The 27,404-nt window shown below is 36.0% G+C and overlaps 2 protein-coding genes across 2 annotated transcripts in view; both read left to right on the top strand.

Annotated features, from left to right (window-relative positions):
- The window catches only part of LOC111046788 (TBC1 domain family member 31), a 48,912-nt gene extending 42,990 nt beyond the window's left edge, over positions 1–5,922 (top strand). The window contains 1 exon segment of the mRNA XM_039422185.1: positions 5,516–5,922. The gene's annotated coding sequence lies outside the window, so the exon portion shown is untranslated.
- Positions 5,923–7,453: 1,531 nt separating this feature from the next.
- LOC120350068 (replication factor C subunit 3-like) overlaps positions 7,454–27,404 on the top strand; it is a 28,144-nt gene continuing 8,193 nt past the window's right edge. Inside the window, exons 1-5 of the mRNA XM_039422181.1 lie at positions 7,454–7,910; positions 20,200–20,337; positions 21,401–21,566; positions 23,194–23,393; positions 26,947–27,065. Coding sequence (XP_039278115.1) covers positions 7,824–7,910; positions 20,200–20,337; positions 21,401–21,566; positions 23,194–23,393; positions 26,947–27,065 — 710 coding nt within the window. The 5' untranslated portion in view covers positions 7,454–7,823. The remainder of the gene's footprint in view (positions 7,911–20,199; positions 20,338–21,400; positions 21,567–23,193; positions 23,394–26,946; positions 27,066–27,404) is intronic.

Raw genomic sequence — 27,404 nt, 5'->3', positions numbered from 1 at the left:
CAACATCCTAGTTAAAATCGGTACAAGTTAAGAGTTTTTTTTCAAATTCAAAGGTTCAAAGAACCCCACACGTTAACCGGAGCTTATTGTGTGTCCCAAATACGTTAGTTGGGCAAACCAATACCTGTTTCCTTTACAAGATCCAGGAGTTTCTTCCCTATACTAACATCCCATTCATCAGCTGGTTGCTTGCAGCCAAACAGAGCCTTTATCCTTGCCAGTAGTCTCTCGCAGTCCAGTGTGATATGCTTGGCAGTCTCTTCAAACTGATTGGTCCTCGTGACCTACGTGAGTTCCACTCCTGGCCTTTTTTGTAGGTCCTTCCGCTGAGGCAGGGGTCGCCAAATTGCCTCTAGGGCACCCGGTCACAGTATACATACAGTATGGAAACTTGGCTAGTACCCTGGCGCAAAAATCCGCCATCTTGTTAGGAAGCGCCGCATTGTAATAGTATTGATGGGAGGTTCGGATCACTTTAATGATCCGGATCAATTGATCTCGTTCACTGCCACGAGCCAATCAGAAGACCAGGATTGGAACTTCCTAAGGTCACGTGACGTGTCTAGTATTTGCGCCATGTAAAAAGCATTGGTTGGATAGGCGTTTGATTGACAGTTTCCATTCTTTACCTATTCTGTGACCCGGCCACCCTCGACTCAGCCTCTTGATCCAAATTTGTGCCTATATAGTGTCTTTAGAGAACCTAAATTCTCAGACAACTATAATTAAGTTTGGAAATCTTGCGAGACCCCGATGGTGGAGGGGTTAGTGAATTTTCTAGTACTATTCTAGTGGTGAGGAATCCGAAATAAAAATCATTTGACGATTGATTGCCTCTATATTAAATATTTAAATTCAAACAACACTTTACAATAAATACTTTCTTCAATTAAAGATTATCTTTGTCTTTAAGAGACCAAATTTAACTGCATTTACGTCTTTAAGAGACCAAAATTTAAGGGACACATTGAATTCCGATGGGGAAAGATCAAGTACTCATCTTGTAGTTGCCGTCGCGATGTCCGGAGTCCCTGACGGAGATGGATGAAGGGTGAAGATGATTGGTCGTCCTCCAGGAATGTTCAGGCGTCGCGGCGACAGATCCAAAAGGGAGTTAGTCTTGTTCTCTCCTCATCAGCGTTCAATGACGTACGATTCCATCCATGATTGGAAGAAGTCGCCGGCCCTTTTACAATGGAAATTCTCAGCCCGATACAGAAACCTGATGACAAATTTACAACAGAATTAGAAACATAATAATTACCACTATCTAATAGGATTGTATTCAATTGATGATCTAGGTAGATCATCAAATAAATACAATTCACCGCTTCCTATGAGAAAATAATATTATTAACATACATAAATCGAACACTTTACAAATGATAAATTATATTCAATGACAATAATGAAAACACTCACCCAAAAGGGGTATTGAAGATCCGAAGTATAGAGGGAATCAATCGTCATCCTAATTCAAGCTATCCCATTATTACTGTATTCTCAAAAGGGGGACTTTACTTCTAAATATTACTCTTAGCCTACATAGATGTCCGATTTACTTGGACAATCAATTAAATTCTCCTGGAGAGAATGAGAATGTACCCCCAAACGAAAACATTACTGGAAATTGGAAGAAAATCTCAAGAAACAGTTAACACTATGACAGCTGGGATTAGAATGATCGCTCTCCTAGTTTTCAGAGGCTTCCAGACTGATCAGTTTTACCATCATCATTTAAAATATTTACCCGATCGCCTGTGAATTTCTCTTCGCCCACTCTCTTTCTCCTCAGTAAATAAGGAAGGTGATACGTTTAAGCAAGAAGGAAACTAGGAGAGAAAAGTTATTTCCCTTTTGCAAGTTTAGAATTATGGGATTGACTCAGCATACTTCTGGCGTCTAAATCTGTCGTGAGAATAGATAATTCCAAGTGGGATCGTGGGAATCAAGGACTTTGATAAGATGCTGGTCATAATTATAATGATTTTAGAAATGCTGGCTAAGTTGCCAATGAACAAGAATAAATTTACTATCTTTATGGGAACTGAAAACTACTAACTTAAGATAGAATAAATTCCATTTAATAACTCAAAATTTTGGTACACCTGGAGTTTCACCCATTTCTGGTCTCTTGGGTTTTTTCTTTTTGCTTACCCGAAACTTTGCTGAGTTGAAAGCCTCACCTCCCCAAAGAAGTTTTGCCTGAATAGCTGCCCTTCCTTGAGCAGTGGTGAGGTTTGGTCTCTCCACCCGCAAACTGCTTGGTTGCTCTATTGCATCCTCAGGCATTTCTGCAGATTCTTGCTTTTCTGGACTTCTGAGAAGCTCATCCTCTCCAGTTGGGATGGTGTGATTGAGCTTACGTCATCCATGTCGTGATCAGTGGAAGCCTTCTCAATGTTGGTAGCCTCTACATAAGAGTGCAACGGAACATCCTGTGTTACTGAAGCGTCCATCTCATATTTGAGAAACCTGCCCTGATGGGGCAGATCCCGATGGGTTTGAAGGCAAGGCAACTTCTGGAGTTTGTCTTGGGGTTTGGTTTGTTCATGTGGTTCCCACGAACAGCTATAGTCAGGTCCACGTTATAATGGCAGTGAAGAAAGATAGGAGAAAAACGTTGCCAATTCTCTCCATTTTGCCACTGACTGTACACAGCTGTTACTCAATTCATCCCATTAAATTTAATTCAATAATAATTATGATTTCCTTGAAAAAATAATCAATTTAATGTCAAATTAATCAAGAAAATATATTTTTTCATAATTTGATTCAAAAATTTGCTTCCATAACTGAGATCAGATTTTTATTTCTATACAAACCTGAAATGGCGGCTAATTTAAAAAGCTGTGATACACCGATCTGAATTTCAAAACAAAATAAATTGAGTTATTTGGTAGGAATTCTATTCCAATTTCTTTTTAAAATAATAGTAAAAATAGATATCCTTATTAAAAATAAGTAATTTCAATGGATTAATTTTGAAATAACTTTTCAATGTTATTTATACCGGTACGAATGGGTCTAACCTATACGGGTAGGCTAACTAAAGCATGGATGAAGTCTAGGATGGTTGGTTATCAACTTTTAAAATGTCATTTCAGGTATTTTAATTTGTGTTTCTCATACGGTAATGTTTAAAAATTATTTCATCGTTTCATAAATACATTTTAAATCAATTATACGACTTGTGTACTCAAGTATTTTGATAGAATGAAGAAAAAAATGGCGGCTGAGAATTTTTTGTTCAGTTTTGTACAGTCACTGTCAAAAGTAAATATAAAATATTCTGGTAAATAGACAACATTGCAAAGCGAGAGAGATAGTGCTATCTGTTTTGTTGTATGATAGAAAAGGACAGCAACAGTATTGTCAATCGTACACTGCCATTATAATGTGGACCTCACTATAGGGAAGTGGAGTCAACCCAGACAGAGCCCCGCATGTCCAGGCAAGGCTAAATACTACAGGAGGGCGCCTGGTATCCTGCAGGCACCGTTAGAGACACCATATAAAACGGTCTACATCACACCTAGGGTTGGCCTCAGAAGAAGTGAGAATATAGCCAAGGAAGGCCGACAGATAGAAATAGAAAGAAAGAATGGCACAAAGCTAAGTCAATGGAAAAAGTGCCATTCTAGAAATGAAAAGTTCAAAAGCATATTAAAAAGTTACAATCAATGTTATTTATATTGTATTGTAAAAATATGTATTTGTAATTTTTGGGAATAAATTCAATTCAATTCAATATTAAGAAGGAGAAGGAAGGGCTTTGGAAAGGGGGTCCCTTTTAGAGCCTGTTCACATGACAACGATTTACGCTTTCAAAGAGATTGGTCAATCGCGCGACAACCGAGCGGTTGCCAGGTATAGGGAAACACATGGTGCCGTACACATGCAACGCTCGGTTTGAGCAGTCGCCGGCGAATCGCGGCGGTTGTAGTCTCCAGTCCAACCGCTCGGTTGTCGCTCGGTTGCCGGGCGGTTCGATATACTAGAGCAGGCATGAGAGCGTACACATGTCTTCAGTCAACCGAGCGGTTTCGAACAGAGCAGTTCACATAGTGCACATTCTATTACAATTTCAGTTCAATTAAAATTTATTCTATTACAATTTTCAGTTCAGTTAGTTAGTAAGTTAGTTTGTAGAGGATCAATTTCATAGTAGGGTCAACTAGCCCACGTTGGGACACCGAAATTCAAAGAGCTATAACTTGGACAAAAATAAAAAAATGCTTCATTTTTAAATTTTATATTGATTGTATTTGCTTACACTTTCATGGCAACTGCATTGATTGTCAATTGATTTTTTATTGCAAAAACAATTTTCAAAAGTATAAACTCAATCTCTCCCATTAAAACATAATTGAACATAATCGTTTACGTTATTAGGTACCATAATGAGTCATTTTTAGTAAATTTATAGCTTTCTCAAAAATTGATATTTTCAGAAAATTTTTGTTTTATTCAATCAACAATACCATGAATAATTTACATTCCAAATCTCTTACCGTATTTGAAATGTTCTGTTCCAAAAATTTCAACTTTAGGCGCTCATTCTCAAAAAGTAATGATCAGAAAAAAATGTTTTTCTGAGAAAACTTTTCCATTTTGATAGCTTGATGATATAAAAATCGAAAAACTCCGAAAAATATCACCAGTAGAAAGTTTAATTCCAGCCTTTGCACAGTCTTAACCGAGGGCAAACCGCTCATGAATCGCTGTCATGTGTACGAGGCTGGCAATTCGAGCGATTTGCCAACCGCGCGACAACCGAGCGTAAATCGCTGTCATGTGAACAAGCTCTTAGTCGCCTCCTACGACAACAAGGGATACTGTGGGTGTATTTTGGTTTTCAACAAATTCTTGAGTACGATGTTCGACTCAAAGCTCCCCCAACCCTCAAGGTTAAGGTAAATAATTGTTGGAGAAATAAATCACTATTCTCAATCAGACCAGGACATTGACAATCACACCAGGTAGAAGATAATTCAATTTGAGAATAAGGGTCAAGCCACATGAAGCGTTTTTCAGGGGTTTTCAGGCGAGTCGGCTGGGCAGGAATCTCTCCGATTTGCTGATTAGCTGATTATCAGCTCATTTCCGCATGTCAACCCAATCAGACAATCGGAGATCTTTTTGCCCTGTCGACTCGTCTGAAATGCCTGAAAGAATGCTTCCTATGGCTTTGCCCCAATCTTCAGTGACTAAGTGTTATGATAGGATAGATAAAAGATACGAACTAAAATAAATCATTCTATTTCAATTCTATTCATGTATCCATATCTAAGAAAAGACTAAATCACATTTGTATTTATTACTGACATTTATACTTGACTGATGACTAGATGCTCAACGACACAGTGTAGGCTACTCTAAACTATTATGATTTTGTATACACAAAATAAATAACTAAAGATTATTTGTCCTGAAAAACGTTATTGGTTGTCGATTTGATCATGTTTTCAAACAACTGAATTATTTATGATATCCTGATCTTTTTTTGTTGTAGATTTGTGTGGCCGAAATACTGATTTCTACAGAAAACAGCAAGATGCCATCAAATCAAGCCATGATATCAGACAGCGTCTTCTTTCTCAACAAGATACATGACCAGAATTATTATAATGTATTAGATACAGTTCATCATTATTTTCTTTTAATTATTCAAAAACTACTCGAATGAGTTGTAAATAGCATTGTTCATTATTATTTTCTTTTAATTATTTAAAATACTACTCGAATGAGTTGTAAATAGCATAATATGTGACATAATAGTTTCTGATTGTATGTACAAAGTTCGTTTTGGAAATGTACAGTTTTCTATCATAAATTGAGTATTTTCACCTATTTATTAGAATGAACTTTTCAATCACTGTTATCAATGATTATGATTTATTAAAAGACAAATTACATAGACTTGAGTCTGCGAATTTCACTACTTTACCTGTACCTGTTATTATACTGTTATCACTATTAACCTGTTCAATCTATATTATTATACAGAAAAGAATCGTGATTAACAAAGGGTAATAGTTTATGGTTTGATATAACACCATTTATGTCAAACGTTTGTTACAATATAAATAAATAAATTTAATATATAATACTATCTAGATGATATTTTCATTTGAAACGTTTCATTAGCGTTATAATGAAAATCACTCACTTATATTGATCTCTAGATCTAGATAATAGTGCAGTCAAATAGTCGATTTTCAGGAAACAGCCCCGAAAAAATTTTCTCGACGGTTCTATATGTATTTTGGGGCGCTGAATTTGAATCTAAAATTTGCTGACACGTCAGAGGGCGGCTTCACCCCCAAAAATTTTTGACTTTTCAAATTTTTTTCAATCAATCTCAAAAACTTCGAGTTTTTTTGAGGAAAATCATTCTTTACAAAATTAAAGATAATAAAATTTTCAACAAATTGAGTAGTGGCGCAGGATTCTACCATTTTTGGTTCCGGAGCTACGAATTTCCAAAAAAGAGTTTTTTAGGGGTTTTCAAAACTATGCAAACCTAAGAACAATTACTTCTGAACAGGATTCTTTAGGAATTTTTGAATTTAGTAGTAGGGGGAGGGAGAATACTGCCAAAAATAGAAAATCATGTCTTACAGTCAAAATACAAATTTTTCATTATAATACCTTTTCAAGGCCCTCCTAACAAAAAAATACATATTTTGGCTGAAATCATACCACCCGTTAGAAAAATTTAATTTCAGTATTTCCTAGTGGGGGGGGGGGTACGTCATAAGGTTACGTCAAGGATCAAAACTTAAAAAACTCATAACTTTTGACAGAATGATAAGATTTCCTCGTACTACAGCTCGTCAAGGCGGTTCAAAATCATGTATCATAACTGAAATTTGATAAACAAATGAAAAACTCATCCTCTAGTGCATTTTAGCCCATATTTAAATACACAGAAAAATGGCCAATTTCTCTCTTCAAAACTGTGTATCTCGGTAAACCGAAATTATAAAAAATGGTACTTTGTTTTGATTTGAAGAACAGAAACTCCTCTTTCATGTGATGTAAATGAATTTTGTAAAAATATAGGCCTAATAGTAAAGTGAGATTCTGTTCTTCAAATCAAGACCAAGTACCATTTTTATCATTTCGGGTTACCGAGATACACACACAGTTTTGAAGAGAGAAATTGGCCATTTTCATAGCCTACTATGGATAGATCTAAAGTAAGCCATGCCATTTTTCATAACATAACCTTTTTCACAGCAGACTACAGAATTACAGCTGGCGACCACTGACCAGGAGAACCTTGGTCAATAGAATTTTTTGGCCGGGGGTGGTGGATTTCCACGAGTAAACTAAGCTTGTCGTGTGCGTGAAGTGACCTAGTTTGTCGTCGTCCCAGTTTGACGAAATAGTCCTATTTTTTGTTTTTGTGGTGGCTTTCAGGGCTGGCGGTTCTCTGCAGCCCTCCTTGATCAAATAGAAGAAACAAGAAATATTTCAAATTCAACTTTACAACAAAAAATAAATATTTCATTTCAAATTTTATAATATTCACTTAGAATTCTTGTCATTTTATTACTTTACAAATTAATGAATAATTATTCAATTCCTCCATTTAAATAATTGACGCGGGAAATCTTCTCAGCTTTTACAAATCATGAGTTTAACTTCAATATTGAAGGTTATGTTCGATTTTTGAAAGTGCATTATGCAAAGTAAATTATAAAACATTTTCTCAATTTTGTTTTTAATTTTTTCACTTTTTCCAAAAAAAATCAACAAATATTATATAATAAATAACCTCGTGTACATACTTTTGAAAATAATAGATTGTCAAAATGAGTCTCTGGGTAGATAAGTATAGACCCACTAACTTGAATAAATTGGACTACCATAAAACGCAAGCCGCTTATTTAAAAAATTTGGTGAGTAGATACCTCATTCAATTAATATTTAGGAGACTTGAAAATTTTATGCGGAAAAAAATGAATTAGGCCTAGCTTAAAGAACTACCTACAGTAATGTTGACAGTGGTACAAGTAGCCGTCTGAGTCTAATAGGCTATCCTGAGTGTTTTAACTGGAAGATATTTACCTTCTTAAAGCTAGGCTGGGGCATGTCTCACAACTGAAGACCATAATTGATTTTGCTGTAGCACATGGAAAAATATTTGTTTATCAGATGCTTCCAAGGGATCAAAGGCCTCAGTCATCATACAATAACTAATGCCGATTTTTATACAGAGTTACATCAAATGAAAACAATAACTAATATCATAGAATAAATAAAGCTTAGTCTAGTACCGGTATTTAGAATGAAGCCCAAAAGCTTTACTTCTGTAATGTATTGAGCTGGCTCCACCCAAGACTTCATGTAGTTTCCTGAGTTTTGGTCTTATTCAGAATCAGCTCGTTGTTGATGAACAGTTGCTTGGCCTCTTCAAGAATATCAGCTGCTACCGTTTTTGACAGATCTGGTGCTCTGCCTGTTGCATAGTTGGTGGCATCGTTAGCAAACATGAGGATGTTTCCCAAAGATTCTAAGTCATTGATATCATCACCAGGAACAAAAAGGTGCCTATCACTAAACCCTAAGGCACTCCATGGTGATCTTCATCGAACCTGAGTTTGCTTTATCCAGAGTGGGTATGCTTCCTCCCAGATAGATAGGATCTGAAGTGGTGAGAACTGGACCATATACTCCATAAACAACCGGTTTCTAAAGCAATATACAGTCCAACCTCTCTATATCGAAGTCGATTATCCCGAGAAAAAATTCGCTGCAGAGAGGTATTCGTTATTGAGAGGTTCTGTCAAGAAAACTGCCACGATCCTATGGATCTTATAATATCGTATCACGGCGGTAAATGAATGAATATGGTACATAGAACATATCATCGCGAACGTAGGTAGGGTACCTATTAGGCCAATATTAATATGGAAATTTGAAAATTCATGCTGTTTGAAAAAAGCACGTTTTTTTGAATATTTATAGAATGTAATAAGTAAGTAAACTCACCAATTTATTTTCAGAAAGCTTGATTTGTACTATTGGTGGAGTTTAATCAAAGTACATATTCTGTAGCAATATTTTTCAACTTTTTACATTATCATTAGATGGAACGCAAAATACGGTTATTTTGTCAATAACTTCACTATAAATAATATAATAACTCAACTTTCCTATTTTTTAATGTTTCATATTTGAAAAAGTGAGTAATTTTCGGTTCAATTTTGCATTTGAATAAAAAATCATATTCGATAAACGACTCACATCTATTCAAACAGTCAGACATGTCTGGTACACTATCTTTCAGTTTTATTCCTTGCCTGATAATAATTTTGAAAGCCTCTAGAACTTCTTGATCTGACGGACTCTTCTCCTCAGGTTCGTCACAGCTATCATCATCATGGTCAGTTCAAAGAATTGAAATATGTGACAAAAGCAAGAATGGGGAAGTCCAGTCGTTCACCTGCCTGGTCTACAATAATGACAAGTTCTTGGAATTCAATATCCAGTAACTTGCATTCAATTTCCGACATGTGTTTCACCCTCTATTGACTGTCTACCACCCTATCTTCTTCCTACCTGAATTGCCATTATTTTTAGTCTATTGCTCTTTCTGCTGAAACTAAACAATTCCTTGAAAATAACCGTCTGCTTCCAATACACACTACATTTTGTATGTTGAAGTCAAGAGAAATCTTTGTTGTTGAGAGGTCCTAAATTCGTTAAATAGAGGTAAATAAGCAGCCAAAACTCAAAAATGTCATGGGACCAGGTAAAAATTCGTTGTGTAGAGGATTTCGTTAAGTGGAGGTTCGACTGTATTTATCATGTGATACACACTCGAAGCTTTACTCAGGTCCGCTAATGCCAGTCTGAGTAACCTGCCTCAAAGGAGTACAGAATCTGCTGTACCAGCTGGGATGGTTGATTTCCCCTGTTGTCGAAATCCATGTTGTGCATCTGCAAATAATTCACCTATCTCAAAGTATTATATTATGTAGTAGGCCTATATGTCAAGTATTATATCTAGCTGTATTGCATCACAACACCAATATAGGTATTTATTATTAGTATACCGGTATTGCACACCAGTGGTATCTTACTTACTTGTAAACTTGTAGTGATCCTGGAAGCCTTTACAGCCGTGGTCATCATTTCAGTCTGTTCTCTGGTTGTCAGACGTCCTCCCAGAACTCCTTCATGGAATAATAATTCTTTCTGAGTAAATGGGTCTTCAAGGATCTCCTGAAGCTCACCGGATCTCTGTACCTCCGTATTTCCAAGGGAAGTTTGTTGTACACCCTGCTTGCCACGTTTCTAACACTAGACAAGGCTAGTGTTGTTCTTTGCCTGTCGATGTGGATATTGTCTCTCTGTCTTGTATTGTGATGATGAATGCTGGAGTTCCTTTAAAAATATTCTGGATATTTCAATATTGTAGTCGCTGACTCCAATATGTATACGTCAGTTAATGTTAACACATGCAATCTCTTGAATATCGGTCTACAATGTTCGATGTAGTGTGCACCACTTATAATTCTTAATATTCTTTTTTGTAATAAGAATACTCTTTCCGCTTCTGAGCAATTTCCCCAGAATATGATAGCATAATCCATGATAAACTTTCATTAATACTTCTGTGTCCACTATTTTCTGCAGACGGCGAGCAAGGCAACACACTACATTGAGTCTCTTGACAACATTATTTATGTGCTCTTCCCATCGTAGGTTGTCAGCAATGTTTACTCCTAAATATTTGACATTTTTATTCATAATTATTATTGAACGAAAATCCTAAATAAATGCTGCAAATCACCCCGAAGACCTCTGCTACTGCAGACATGTATATTCAATAATAATTATATATTATTCAGCATTTGAATAAATGCATTCTCTATTTAATTCCATCTGTAACTAGTTGGCCGCTATGGCTTCGTATAAAATAAGCGCTGCTATCCAGAGATTGTCAGTTTGGTGTAAGGGCAAGCATTCCTGACTGGCAATTGGGAGGTTCCGGGTTCGATTCCCGGGCTGGCAACTAATTTTTGGATAGTAGTTCTCATCGAATTTCCATCTTGCTGTTAGCCCTGTTGTCAATGTCTGCAGTAGCAGAGGTCTTCGGGGTGATGTGCAGCATTTATTTAGGATTTTCGTTCAATAATAATTATATATTATTTAGCATTTGAATAAATGCATTCTCTATTTAATTCCATTTTTATTCAGTTGTAGGTGTTGATCACCAATTCGCAATAAAGGACTAAAATCTCGTTTCTTAACATTATGGAACTGCAACACACATGTTTTCTTTTGGTTAAGAACCAGATTATTTTCTGTGCACCATCTCATTTAGACCTTTCTGCGTTTTTTTAATTGCTTCAGAAGCATTCTTGTCTATTAAGAGGTGACACACATCATCTGCAAACATCCAAATCTCCCCCTCTTGCACAGAAGTGGGGAGATCGTTTACAAAAAGCAGAAACAAGACTGGGCCCATATTGGAGCCTTGAGGTACTCCTATGTTAACATCCTGTTGTACTTGTGATCTAATATGTCGAATAACATTATCATTTCACATGTGACTTACATTGACCACTTGTTGACGGTTTTTCAAATATGTCATTATCCAATCCAGCAGCATGTATTCAAGAGATAAGGCGAAACGAGATGAACATCTACGACAATCGACTTAAGACTTTCCTGTGGCCGACATCCACTACATATCGAATGGGCTTCTGTTTAGAAAATGAAGGAAAATACGTACCCTACAATGAAACAACAAAGTCATTCTTAACTAAGGAAAAGTATATTCTAGTCAGTAGAGACACCCAAATCATGCTGAATGCTGAGCTGCTGAAGAATATTCTAAAAGTTGACATCACAAATTGTAAGATGCCAAAAATAACTTGGATGGATGGAGTTCCAGGGTGTGGTAAAACTCACTTTATCCTTCAGCAACATACACCAGGTAAAGATCTCATTTTGTGTCAGACAAGAGCTGGAATAAATGAAATTAGGCAAGAGGTGAATAGAATTCACAAAAATAAATATGAAAGAATAATTAAACAGGATTATAGAACAGTTTCATCTTTTATAATAAACGGATCAAAAAAGCAGTACAAACGTGTTTTCATAGATGAAGCAGTATTAATGCATGCAGGTTTCGGGGATTTGTCTCATCTCTCGCTGGTGCTTCTGAGATTATTCTGCTAGGAGATTCAAACCAAATACCTTACATAGAGAGAAGTAATTAACAGCTGAATGGTCACACATTTCATCTCTCTGTGAGAGAGAATCCATCAAACAGTAACTAGAAGGTGTCCAATAGACGTCTGCTACATCCTTTCCAGCTACTACCAGGACATTAGTACGAAAAATGAGGTCCTGTTTCGTCAGACCTCCAATAACAATGGAGAACTGGACCACTTGAACCTAACACTCTGATTCTTACATTCACTCAGCTCGAGAAGAAAACAGTGCTAGAAGAGCTGCAATCAAAACTTCACCCTTCAGTTAAAGTCCATACAATTCATGAAGCACAGGGCTTAACTCACAAGAATGTAGTTCTGATAAGGAACAATAAAAAACAACTTGGAATATATAACAGCACACACATGTAATAGTAGCAATGAGCAGACACACACAAACCTTCAGATATATCACAACAGGGCAAGAAGATTTAGTGCTGACCCTAATTCGAAAACTAAAGGATGTTAGTGAAGAGTTTCTCTTAAGCTGGAATGAAAGAAACATGGAAGGGATTAATGAGAGTTTAAATAATGAGTAACAACAACTTATCAAATTTGCTCAGCTTCGAGGATCTCGATTATTTTGAAGAAATAAACGATGAAGTGATCAACAACAGTCAACAACTTTGTGCAGAATTGAGTTCTTGTGATTTGAGCATCTTCTGTCTCAATATAAAGAGTATCAGAAGAAATTTTGATGAGCTGATGATTCAATTGTGCGACATAAATTTTTCTTTTGATGTTATTATTCTAACCGAATGCTGGATTAGGACTGAATTTGTACTCCAGTCCATTCGAGGATATGATGTATTTTCCACCATAAACAACCCATTACAAAATGATGGTGTAGTTGTTTATGTTAAAGATAGTATAAATGTACAATGTGTTGAGCTACATATTAACAGGCAAATGTTCTACATATTCGGTTGGATGCAGCAGACAAAAAGTGGAACATCCTTGCAATATACAGATCACCGTCCTTCAATGATATTACAGATTTCCTGAGTGACTTGGAATCGATCCTGATGAATTAAGAGGGCAACAAGTCATATGTGCCGGAGACATGAATATTAACACCCTTCAAATTCGTCCACATCATCAATTGAATGACTACTGCGATCTTCTAAGCGAGCATGGGCTCAGACTCTGCATTAAACAAGCAACCAGAACTACAACAGAAACTGCTTCTTGCATAGATCACATTGCTACCAACTCCAGGGATAATCTTTTTCCAATCATTTATGAATCAACAATAACTGACCACTTCACCACAATTCTAGGAGTGCAACATATTTCGAGAAATAGTGCAAATGAAACTGGAACACATGGAATAAACGAGAAAATAGACATCAATAGCTTGAAGAATGAACTACTGAATGAGGAGTGGATTCATGTTTTAGAAGATAATAATCCAGATACATCTTATGACACCTTCTTATCAACTCTGAGACAACATATACAAAATAATATCAAGCAGCATCGGCGGCAGAAGAAGTACAAACCCATCAAACCATGGATCACCAGAGGTATAGTAGCAGCAATAAGAACCAGAAATCTACTCAACAAAAGAAGAAAGGAAGACCCAAACAACATTAACTTAACCAACTTCTATCGTCGGTATAGGAATACACTCACAGCTTTAATTCATGAAACAAAGGACCAATACTATAGAGAGAAATTGTATGAAGCTGGAAAGGATAATAAAAAAATGTGGAAAGTAATCAAAGATGCTACTGACTCTAAATCAAAACAAAAATGAAATTGAATGCTATTAAAATAGATGATAGGATTTTCAATCTAAAGGAAAATCCAGAAACTGTGCTCAACCACATGAATAACTTTTTCACAAATGTAGGTGAAGAAATGGCGGAGACAATAATAGATTCCTTAAGAAAACCACTAGACCAAATCATATCCCAATATAAACCTGTTACAAGAACTCTACACTCCATCTACTTTCACCCAGTAACTGAAGATGAGCTTCTTGAAGCTATTAGTAGTTTGCGAAATGACAGTGCTCCAGGACTTGATGGAATCAATAATAGAACATTGAAGTCGATAAAAAATGTAATTGTAAAACCATTAATTCACATATTTAATTTAAGTCTGTCAAAAGGAATTTTTCCAAAAGCTATGAAAGAGACATGTGTTAGACCATTACATAAAGGAGGCGACAAAACAAATGCCACCAATTACAGGCCTATTTCACTTATAAGCAATATTTCTAAGATTTTGGAAAAACTGGTAAAGAAACGTCTTGTGAATTACATGGAAAAAAACAACTTACTATCTAGGAATCAATTTGGTTTTCGTGAGGGGAGGAGTACAGAAGATGCGGTATTAGAATTGTCAAATTTTGTCACAGATAAGCTAGAAAATAACAAAAAATGTGCAGCAGTGTTCCTGGACCTAGCAAAAGCTTTTGACACTGTTAATCACAGTTTGCTGCTGAAGAAATTAGAAGCCATGGGAATTAGAGGAGTTCCTCTAGCATGGTTTAGATCATACCTCTGTGACCGGCGTCAAAAAGTCAAAGTTGAAGAACATCTCAGTTCAGAGGAAACGATGAAGTTTGGGATTCCCCAAGGAACAGTTCTTGGGCCAATTCTGTATTTGGCATATGCAAATGAGCTATGTTCAATTAAGATAAGAGGAAGAGTAATAGCTTTTGCTGATGATACGTGTATACTATTTGAAGGAACACCTGGGAGGAAGTTTTTAATCTGGCACAGGAAGAATTGATCAAAGTCGATAAATGGTTAAGAGAAAATTTGCTTACAGTAAATGCAACAAAAACGAAATTTTTAGCCTTTTCTCTGACAGAACGGACGAGACCACCGGATTCTTCAATAATCCTGCATCACTGTGGAAGCACCAACAACCCGTGTGATTGCCCTTCAATTCAACAAGTCAATGAAATAAAATATTTAGGAACAATAGTGGACAACAAATTCAAATGGGACAAGCACATTAATCTATCAATTACCCGGATCAGGAAGCTTCTCTACAAATTCTATCAACTCCGTAAAATCCTCAACTATGAGACATTAAAACTCAACTATAGACCATGCTATCTCTCCGTGCATCAGGGATTGGATGTGATTCTCGGAGCGGGATTGAGCACAAACATCATAATCAGTTCGATTCCCTGCAGATATGATGAACCTCACCTGAACGATGACATAGAATTCATCAATGCCTCAATCTCAAACAGACTCTCTCGTACATTGCAAATTGAATGTTGTATACGGTGATTTCAATGATAATTGCACAGGTATCACTTTAGTAAAGGAGGTTTACACTATGGGAAAAAAGGAAAGCGCTTATTAGGAAATTATTCAGTGAACTTGTAATTGGTAAAAGTCAATCAAAACGCCAAGTAAAGAGGTAATGGAAAACTGTGACGATGGAAATGCGATAGTCCCCGACCCTGATTACCAGTACTCCATAACAACAGCCTCGACCCCTTGGCTGAAGAGCCTCCTGGCATTGATCTTGGGGAGACGGCTGGCGCCCTTCATCTTGGAGACGAGACTCCCCACGGATGGACGACGGTGATCACAACATCTCATCACAGTCACCTCACGATCAGTTGGTATCTTCTGTCTTACCTGTCCATAATAATTCAGGAACTGAATTTTCATCTGTGGAGCGTGATATTTCCACCAATTCAATGAGAAATGTTAATTTAAACTGAGAATTACCGACAAAGAGAGTAGCTCTGCTTATAGACTTGTACATAATGATCTATGTAACTTAGACTATGACAAAAATAATTGTAGTAGAAATAATTAAATATTAGCTCGACTAATTTTAATATGGAGGTTGGTCAGTCCACTGTGTTCAACTTCTTGTCGTGGAATGTTCAGGGGTTAAGTAACAAAATTGACTACATTGAGACTCTTCTAAATGACAATGACACCCATTTTGTGATGATAAGCGAGCATTGGTTAAAAAAGGATGAATGAATTTCGTAAAAATAGAAAATTTTCATTTAGGTTCTTATTTTTGCAGATCAAATAGGATTCATGGTGGTGCTGCTATATTTGTAAATGATAAGTTTGAACCTAGGGAGATGCAGAGGGTGAAAGATTTGTCCGTTGAAATGATCTGTGAGTCTTGTGCAATTAAAATACCTGCATTGAGTGTAATAGTTGTTTCCATTTATAGACCGAGCAGCGCTTTGTCAAGTAACTTCTCCGAATTTCTGGACATATTGCATGAAATATTAAATTACCTATGTACTTTCAACTGTCATATAATTTTGGGCGCAGATTTCAATGTTGATTTCAACGTAGCAAACAAGTACAGAGATGATCTTTTAAATTTATTGGCCAGTTTTAACTTAAGAATCACAACGAAAGAGACGACACGACCAAACTTACATACAGGTGGTTCATGTATAGATAACATTGTCACTGATATTCATCACACTAGGTGGGAAAGTAAAATTGTTTATACTGCTCTCTCCGATCACTTGGCTCTAACCCTTAAAGTGAGAATTAATAATAAATCCGGTGCCAAAAAGAAACAGGGAATACACCTATCAAGAATGGTTAGCGACTATGGAACGTGCATATTTGTAGCATCAATTCGACGTATAAATTGGATAGCCGTTTATGAATTAGTAGACATTGAAAAGAAAGTTGACAAGTTCTACAGTCTTTTCTTGAGGGCTGTAGACACAGCGTATCCATTGCTACAGAAGAGGACAGGTTCAAGGGCAGCCAAAAATAAATGGTACACACCTGAATTAAGAAATTTGAAATATAAATCTGAGCAGCTATTTCATAAATTTAGGACTCTTAGAACCGATAATATCAAGGTAGAATACAACAGACTTAGAAGACAATACAGATCAGAAATGAGGCTAGCTAAACTCAATTACAATAGTAAATGTATACAAGAAAGTAAAAATAAAATTAAAGCTGCATGGGAAGTAGTTAATAGGCATCTTGGTAGGAATAGTTCTTCATTAAATAGTTCCTGTAAGTTGTCCGGTGATGAAATAAACAGATTCTTCTTAGATAGAATAGAAGCCCAGAACAAAAACATTCCTAAGAGTACTTTCGACTCCAATTACTACTTATCAGAAGTGCCAAAGCCAGAATCAAAGTTCATCTTTGAGCATTTCACCGTGGAAGAAGTTTTTGACACAATTCACAGAATGAATAACAGCAACTGTCTGGATGTGAATGGCCTTAACTCTTCAATACTGAAAACGGCTGCTTCCGAAATCTCAGAAGTTCTAGCCCACATTTTCAACCAGTGTCTGGACATGGGGATTTTCCCTGACAAATTGAAAAGGGTGAAGATGATCCCTGTATTCAAGAAGGGTGATAAGTCTGACATAGAGAATTACCGACCTATTTGTATAATAGAAATAATTTCTAAATTATTTGAGATGCTGCTCCACAAACAATTGGTAGGTTATTTCGAAAAAAACAGTATACTGACAGAAAGCCAATATGGTTTTCGTAAGAACCTGAGTACTTGTGACACTGTTTTGAAGCTTGTTCAGGATGCTATTGAAAAGTTGGAGCAAAATAGACGTGTCAACCTTAGAGCCTATGATCAATCCAAAGCATTTGAGTCAGTAGAATATAGTATCTTAGCGAACAAACTCTCATACTATGGCCTTGAAAACGCGGCAGTAACCTCATTCATTCATACCTAACCAATAGACTGCAGTTTGTTTGTAGAGATGGTAAATTTTCTAGTGGTGAAGTCGTTAAGTTTGGTGTGCCACAAGGATCCATACTTGGGCCACTTTTATTTATCATCTACATAAATGACTTACCAAGTTTGATAAGCAATTGTCACATTGACAACCAACCCTACCTTTTTGCTGACGATCTAGGTCTAATAGTGAATGGTTCTGATAAACAAAGTGTAGATACAGTGGTTGAAACAAGCACATTGGCTATAAGAGATTGGTGTGCATCAAACAGTTTAAGCTTGAACCTACAAAAAACCAACGACCTTCAGTTCAGCTTCAACACCAGGTCCACCGACATAGGCTATCTAAAGTTCTTGGGTTTTATGCTAGACACTAATTTAAATTGGAAGTGCCACATAACATACATAGCTGGAAGCTGAGTAAAGGTTTATTTGTATTGCGCAGGCTGAGACATATTGTTAGACATGATGTTCTAATGAGTGTGTATTATGCTCATATCTTTAGTCATCTAGCTTATGGCATACAATTGTGGGGAAACTGTTCCACAATTATCACACTTTTCAGACTGCAGAAGAGGGCTGTAAGAATTATCTGTAAGGAACCACCCCGAGCTTCATGTAGAGCGCTATTCCGTAGATTAAGGTTATTGACTCTGCCTTCACTTTATGTGTTTTCATGTTGTTTATAGTTACACCTGAGTAATTTTAGATTAAATGGTGATATCCATAGTTACCCCACAAGAAGCAGTCTTAATGTTAGAATTGAGAGTAATCAATATACAAGCTCTCAGAAAAATTGGAAATACATGTCGGTAAAGCTATTCAATGAACTTGATGTTGACGTTCGAACGATGAACGTTCCACAATTCAAGACTCACTTGAGGGATTTGCTAATAGAAAGGTGCCTGTATTCTGTGAGAGAGTTTTTTGTCTGACCAAAGCTAATTGTGATATATTGTAAATTGTGTTAGGCGTCTAAGTGTCTGCTATTATTATATTGTATTATTTTACTGTTTACTAATTGTATTGTCGGTCTTTGTATAATCTATTGTAGAAAATGACGTTGTTTGTAACATTTTTATGTTCCTTGACAATAAATGATTGATTGATTGATTGATTGATTGAAAACTGTTTATTTTTCTTTAGTGCAATCAATTTTAAGATACGTCATAATTATCTGGGGAGCTACGAATTTTACACATGTTGAACCTCTCTATAAACTTCAAAAACGAATACTAAAAATAATAGGCTTCAAGGAGAATCAATTCCCCACGAACATTCTTTTCAAGGACAGTAAAGTACTGAGTGTAAGACAACTCTACATCCAGGCTATCATCACGCGAATGAGGAGAAACAACGAACACATAAGACTGGCAGATCATAACCATCAAACAAGGCAGAGAAACACGTATTCAATAGTACCAAGGATGAACACTACATTTGGGCAAGAAACTACACATATTTGGGACCAAAAATTTATAATTCAATACCAAGTTACATTAGGGAAGAATTCAATAGACACAGGTTCAAGAAAAGTTTATTTTCCTGGTTGGTTGATATTGGAGTGGAAATTGTGAAAATTTAGTTAGACTGTAAATATTGAAACTATTTATTCTTCATTCCACTCTTTACTGTTTTTCATTTTTCTAAAAATAACCTTTCTTATTATTATCCTCAATAGAACATTAATATTTATTTACTAATTCCATAATTTTGTTTGTTTGTATTATACATTTTTACTAATTTTATTATAAAAAACTTTAATCCCATATCAGTGAATGAAGTTTGTAAATAGTAATTATTACACGCAATAAGCAACTAATTACTATACCCCAACACATATAATATATAGTGGGGTGTATATTTATTCATTGAAATTATCATTTATTCATTGTTGAAACACCGCATCATTGTTGAAAGGTTTTCCTGTTATCTCTGTGTATCAAGCAAACTGATACACCACTGTTGTCCGTTGTCCCAGCGGTGGCCCGGACACCAATACCTGTTATCATATGTGAAATAAACGTAATTGAAAGTAATTTCTGGATTATTCATGAGGAGAAATCGGGAATATAAAATATTATATCTATAACGTTCTATTGATTGCTTTGTAGGTACTATTTATCTTTATTCATTTGTAGATCGGAATCGACTTTTTCGTCTCTTACACGAATTTGCTTTAATTGAGGTTGTAATTGTAATCCCTATCAATAGCTTTCTATTTGAATTTTTTCTAATAATCGATTCTTTGTTTTAACTACTGTATGGTCTATTGTTCTAGGTTCAACAAGGAGACTTTCCACATCTACTCTTCTATGGACCTTCTGGTGCCGGGAAAAAGACACGCATTATGGCACTACTCAGAGAACTGTATGGGTCAGGAGTAGAACGATTAAGAATGGAGCATATGAACTTCCAGGTACCTATTATTAATGCAAAGATCTCTGTCCCTCCTATAACTCGCACAACCTGGCCAATAAGAAGAATAAATAGAAGTTACACTCGAATAGATTAAATTAGAAGCAAATGTCAGACATGATTTTTTGAAAAATAATTTCGAATTTTACTTTCCTTGCCCTATTACCTTAAGGTACCCTAATTTCATGTTTTCTATACGTTTCAAGGTCCCCTGAGTCCAAAAACATGATTTTGGGTGTGGTCTGTGTGTGTGTGTGTGTGTTGTGTGTGTGTGTGTGGTGTGTGTGTGTGTGTGAACACGATAACTCCATTCCTAATTAACCGATTGACTTGAAATTTTAAACTTATGGTCCTTATACCATGAGTATCCGACAATAAGAAATTCAATAAAATTCAATTCAAAATGGTGGAAAAAATTGTGGATAATGACTAAAAAACCATGTTTTTCACGGTTTTCTCCAAAACGGCTCTAACGATTTTCTTCAAATTCATACCCTAGATAGCTATTTATAAGCTCTATCAAATGACATGAGTCTCATTTCTGGGAAAATTGCAGGAGCTCCGTAATATTCTTGCGAAAAATGGCGGATAATCACTAAAAAACCATGTTTTTTACGATTTTCTCAAAAATGACTTGACCGATTTTTTCCAAATTCATACCCTGTATAGTTATATATCAGCTCTATTAACTAGCATTAGTCTCCTCCCTGAGAAACTAACAGGGAGTCCACCTCATCCTTGAGAAATTTACTTTGTAACCTCCTTCTCGTGCTTGAGGTAGGTGGGTAGAGCAGTTTATTCAAAAGAACACACGTCGATATTTTATTTGTAGAACAGCTGTTTTGACAACTTTTAAAAAATCCTTAAATTTCATAATTCAAACAAAGGAAAATGTACTGTGAAAACAATAACAATAGTATAATCGTAGTTTTAATAAAATTATTTAGCCCCCAATCGGTTTAATGCTATTCCCCTAGATTATCCTCGTTTAAAAATGAGGCTTATAGATCAATGAGCAAGGAAAGTTGTGTGAGTGTACCACACCAGAATTTTTATCCTTGCAGACTCCATCAAACAAGAAGATCGAAATAATGACAGTGTCCAGTAACTATCATATAGAGGTGAATCCAAGTGATGCCGGAATCTATGATAGGATCGTAATTATGGATCTGATTAAGGGAGCTGCACAAACCCATCAGTTGGATGCCAGTGGTCAGCGTGATTTCAAAGGTACAAACATTTTTACAAATTTTATTACTTTCAAAATTATAAAAGTATACGTTCAAAAGTTGATAGTTGAAGGTGTTCTTGCAGGTTTTGAAATGAAATGAACAAATACTTTATTATGCGGGTTATTTTAAAGAAAAGAAGTTCTGATGGTTCCAGCTATTCATTTATTATTTTGATATCAAATCATCTAGTCATTAATGAGAGTAAGACTGAATATATGCTTCTCCCTTAGGGCTCCGCCTGAGGATACTAATGTCAAGAATAATGTCAAACTGTTGGGATTTACATTGGAGAGAAGATTGGGTTGGGAGCCTCATATCTTGAGTTTGTGCAGGAGACTATCCAGAGTTGTTTTTCTTCTTAGGAGACTCAAATTATCTTTGAATGCTGAATCTTTGTTACTCGTGTATTATGGACTTTTCCAATCCCTATCATCCCCTATTCATCTCCTATGGAATTCGTCTCTGGGGCAACTCTTGTCATGCAACAAAGGTTTTTATTTGGCAAAAAAAGGCAGTGAGAGTATTGAATAACTTGAAGAACAGAGAGTCTTGCAAGGAAAGTTTCCAAAGTCTGAAAATTCTAACGTTTCCTTCTCTCTTTATTCTTCATACCTTACTATATATTAAAATGAATATAGAATCTTTTCCGCGTCTGGGAGCCAATCATTCTTACTCCACCCGACGTGGCAATGATCTATCACTGTCTCAAATAAGACTCTCCAAGACAAGAGATAGCCATATTTTTCAACAAGCAAAAATTTATAACAATCTTTCTTTAGAAATTAGAGAGCTTCCAATCTATGAATTCAAACAGATTTTAAAAAATAAATTGACAGAGAGTGCCTACTATTCGGTGGATGAGTATCTTCAGTGTTCAATATAATCAATGCTCATTATGCAACATGTACCTTTTAATTTTTGGTAAAACTGAATAACTTATTAATTATTATTAATATGAATTGTAGTTTGTTTCTAACTAAGACAAATTGTTATTGTAATATTTTCATATATTATATGATTTCTATTATCTTAATGCTTAATTTTATATAATAATTTCTCTTTTATTTCACAAGTGTTATATTATTGTTATTATTTTTTGACCTGCTCATACAATGTAAAGTTGTTCTGGCAATAAAGAATCTTGAATATTGATACCCGTCTCATAGTCGTTGTCTGCTGTATATGGGAATGATAATATTCAATGCACTCTCATCTCACAGCAGGTAAATTGAGAGCTTCAGGGAGTTCAATGTATATTATGCGAAATTTGTTGTGTTTGGTAGATGGACATCGGACATGTGAAAATTTACGTTGTGACTGGCCTTATTCCGCATCTATATGTTGGTCCAGCCTGCAATGTGACCAGTGCCCAATGAAGGCCAGCGCTGGCTGAACCACACTGGCGTTGGCCGACATTGGCCTTCGTTGGACCAACATGTGCTTGCGGCATTAGATTTGTAATAGATTTTTCGTTGCGTTTACGTTCAGTTATCCTGCTGACGGAAGTTGACGGTGGCTCAAGATTTGTATTAAGCTTTACGTGCGTTTGCGTTCAGATATCCTGCTGACGGAAGTTAACATCGAGTTAAGATTTGTAATAGATTTTTCGTTGCGTTTGCGTTCAGTTATCCTGCTGACGGAAGTGGACCGGCTGACGAAGGACGCACAACACGCTCTGCGTAGAACGATGGAGAAGTACGTGGCGACGTGTCGACTGATTCTGTGCGCCAACTCCACCTCCCAGGTCATCCCCGCCATTCGATCGCGGTGTCTGGGCGTGCGGGTGCCCGCGCCCACTCACGCCGAAATCGTTGCTGTGCTACAGGTGAGTCAAGGTTCCGGTTTGTCAAGATCTCAATTCATCGAGCATCCATTTTATAAGTAAATCCTTAAAAAGGCTTACTCTGAGCATTTGTTGAGATACTGAAACAAATTTCGTTATTCAGTTCGTCGAGACTCATGGCATTAAGTTGCAGGCTGGTATTAGTTTGTCTATAGTGAGGTCCACGTTATAATGGCAGTATTTGATTAACATTAGCGTTGCTATCCTTGTCTATCACCCTTGTATCATCTTCCTATAGTGAGGTCCAAGCTATAATGGCAGTATTTGATTAACATTGGCGTTGCTATCCTTGTCTATCATTTGACAAAGAAGATAGCGCTATCCAGCTCTGCAACTTTGCCAGATCGTTTTTCAACAACTTAGAAATATAATTAATTAAAAAAATATATCTCAAGTATGAAAATTGATTATTAAATCATTGAAAAATCTTTTTTCTCAACGATTAAAATATAATTGATTATAAACATCAAGAATGAACAGTTGATATTACATCAGGGGCCTATTTCACAAAGGTACAAGTATTGTTACCAACCATGGTTACGAACAAGTACTTGTAGTTACAAGTTTACAAGTACTCACGTTTCACAAAAATTTATGATCTACAAGTTTACAAGTTTACAATTTTACAAGTCTACAAGTACTTCAATAGTAAACATAACCTATTTCATGATGATTTCCTTTTTTCATCCTTTATAAAGGTTACTTGTACTTTTCAATAATTACTTTGAAAATATTTGAAAGAAATTTAATGTTTTTTGTACAGTCTACTTCATTATTGCTGAATTTGTAACCTACACACTATATGTACTCTGTATATATATAGTAGATGTACTATATTAATGTATACTATATATACTGTGTATATATACTATAGTACACATAACCTATGAGGTAACACATTAATAACTATTTTGGAAATTTTAAATTTGATTTCAGATGCATATATTCCAAAATAATCAATTTTAGAGGGATATAGGGCATTTTTGATTATTAGAAATATTTATTGAATATTTAAAATCATTTTAATGATCACTTGTAAATCCTTTACATAGCTTTCCACCTCGGTAGAAATTTCATAGTTACGAACAAGTAATTTTGACAAAAATTGTTGGCTACAATGAAAATCTTTGTGAAACACTTGTTCGTAACAAGCAAATCACTTGTAAACTTGTAGAAATTCATTGTAACTACAAGTTTACAATTCTGCTTTTGTGAAACGCTAGTAATCAGCTGTTCTCCAAAAACCCTGGTTGGCAACAAGACTTGTAACCTACTTGTACCTTTGTGAAACGGGCCCCTGATATACCGGTATCAACTGTCCTCTATAGAAGGCAGTGGCAAGGCAGAGAAATGACAACGCTGTTCTCCAATCTTTCTCCACTGCCATTATAACGTGGACCTCACTATAGCTTGCCGAAGTTCGGCTGTCTCCTTCTCCAAGCTCGAGCTTGCTGTAGTGGGGAAGTAGTTCCCGATGCTTTATGTAGTAAAATGATTTCATTTTCAGGACTACAATGTAAGTTTATAGTTTAATGATTTTGATAATTCATGAAGCATAAGCGAATTTAAAAAGAAAGAAATATTTTGCCAAAATCATTAAACAAACTTTACAAATGTGAAAAATATAAAAATTTTCATATACAATACATTGCAAAAACTTAAAATTAAAATATTTTCCATTTAAAAATCAATTATAATATTATCATTGGCGTTACCAGCAAAACTAAGTAGTTTGAGCGATGGCAACGAGTAATCAGTCGGCTATAATTAGTGGAAAAATTTATTAGAATAGAATGAAAAATAAATGTATGTTCGATATTTCTGTATTGGTAGGTAGGTCATAGATCTAAGATGATCATAGATCAAAGATGGATAGACTCAGTTTGTAATCTACCTATTGATACAGTCGTATTCTTATAACAAAACAAGATAAGGACAGTAGAAATGAAGTGCCATAGAACAACTGTTGAAAAGACAAGAAGGGATAGAGTAAGGAATACTAGAATAAGGGAAGAAGTGGACATGAGAGATGTCAGTGAAAGGATAGAAATGAGGCAGTTGGGCTGGTATGGACATGTACAGCGAATGGGGGATAATTGCAAAACAAAACAGTATGTTAATGTGAGAGTGCAAGGAAGGAGCGCAGTAGGATGTCCAAGGTATTCATATGAGGATCGGAATGAGGAGATAGGACGAAGAAGAGGGAAGACTGTTCCAGAGATGAAGAGAATGGCGTTGGATAGGGAATCATGGCGGAAATGGACTGAGGCTACCCCAACGCTCTAAAGGCATACTGGGGAGAGACAAAGAAGAAGAAGTATTCTTCTAACAAATACATGTGAAGAGAACTGTAGGTGTATGTAGTGAGATTCTCGTTATGAAGTCATCACCTGATAAACATTAGTTTGCTATCCTTGCCAAAGCATTAGTTTGCTATCATTAGGCAAAGCAGATAGCTTTATCCATTTCTAGCTCCGCACCGTTGCCAAATTGCTCGCATGTCATGCAGAAGTACTAGTAGCTCTGTGAACAGTAGACCTCGCGCTCAGTAAGTTACATTGACCTGTTGTTATGTTTTCTCAAAAATTAATAAATAATTTATCAATTTAAAATGTCTAGAAAAAATCCTAAATGAACATAGAGCTTTCTGTCCTATCGTACCGTGACGTGTCGTCTCGGAATGTGAGTGTGAGCGCTGTTATCAGGTCTGGCTGCAACTGTCTACAACGTTGATGAAAGATACATTTTCAATATGTTCGATGTTTTTGAACGGGTAGTATTATAGTCAACCGTCTACTAACGTTGATGGAAAGATACATTTTCAATATGTTCAATGTTTTAGAACGGGTAGTATTATTGACCGAGCGAAGTGAGGTCTAAGATTCAAGTCGACAGTTTGGCATTTATCTTAATGTTTAAATGTTGCGCATTAACGGCGAAACGCGGTAATAGATTTTCATGATTTTGCATTTCAAGGATAATATAAAAGGAAAAAGGAGCCTCCTTCATACGCCAATATTAGAGTAAAAATCAGACAATAGAATTATTCATCATAAATCAGCTGTCTAGTAGACTATAATATTGATTTTTTACTCTAATATTGGCGTATGGAGGAGGCTTCATTTTCCTTTTATATTATCCTTGAAATGCAAAATTTCCAAAAACCTTGTATATACGTCGACGCGCAATTTAAAAAGGAACATACCTGTCAAATTTCATGAAAATCTATTACCGCGTTCCGCCGTAAATGCGCAACATATAAACATTTAAACATTAAGATAAATGCCAAACCGTGACTTGAATCTTAGACCTCACTTCGCTCGGTCAATAATGAATTATTACCAGAATATTCAATCTCATTTACGGTTAATTAATTGCATTCAAGACAATAATTAGATAATTGAAACCTTTTCTACAGTACTTATCATCCAATACAAATGTTTCAATCGATTTTAGTTTAGTACTAATTTTTTTGTTGTTGTTTGCTACTTGTTTAATGCATTTTCATGTGGAATCCTTGGTGTGAATTTTTCAGAACGTGTGCAAAAAAGAAGGCGTGCCCCTGCCTGATGAGTTGGCCGATAGAATTGCTGAAAAAAGCAATCGCAATCTGCGGCGAGCCATACTCATGTGCGAAGCATGCAAGGTCCAACAGTAAGTTCTCTCTGCTTTCATTTTCTCATTAGGATAATTCTGTGGCTTGGTGCAAGAAGTACCTATGTCAAAATATCAACTTTCTCACAAATCAGCTTGAAATTTCACCTTGTATTTTCGAACTACGGCATTTCGATACGGAAATGCGAGTGTTGGAAGTGCAGAAGTCGACATTGGTAGTTCTGGCACGGAGTATAAATGACAATATAAAAAATCTGGTGTGGCGCACTCACAAAACTTTCCTTGCCGTTATGAAAATTGATCACCTAACGCTAGTGTTCACGCGCATCTCAAGTCTACTTATAAACAAAGATCTGAGCCAGCTGGTGACAGGACAAT

The sequence above is a fragment of the Nilaparvata lugens genome, chromosome 2, assembly GCF_014356525.2.
Source record: "Nilaparvata lugens isolate BPH chromosome 2, ASM1435652v1, whole genome shotgun sequence".
NCBI lineage: Eukaryota > Metazoa > Arthropoda > Insecta > Hemiptera > Delphacidae > Nilaparvata > Nilaparvata lugens.
Note: the sequence above shows the minus strand (reverse complement) of the source record. Positions and strands in the feature narration are given on the sequence as shown.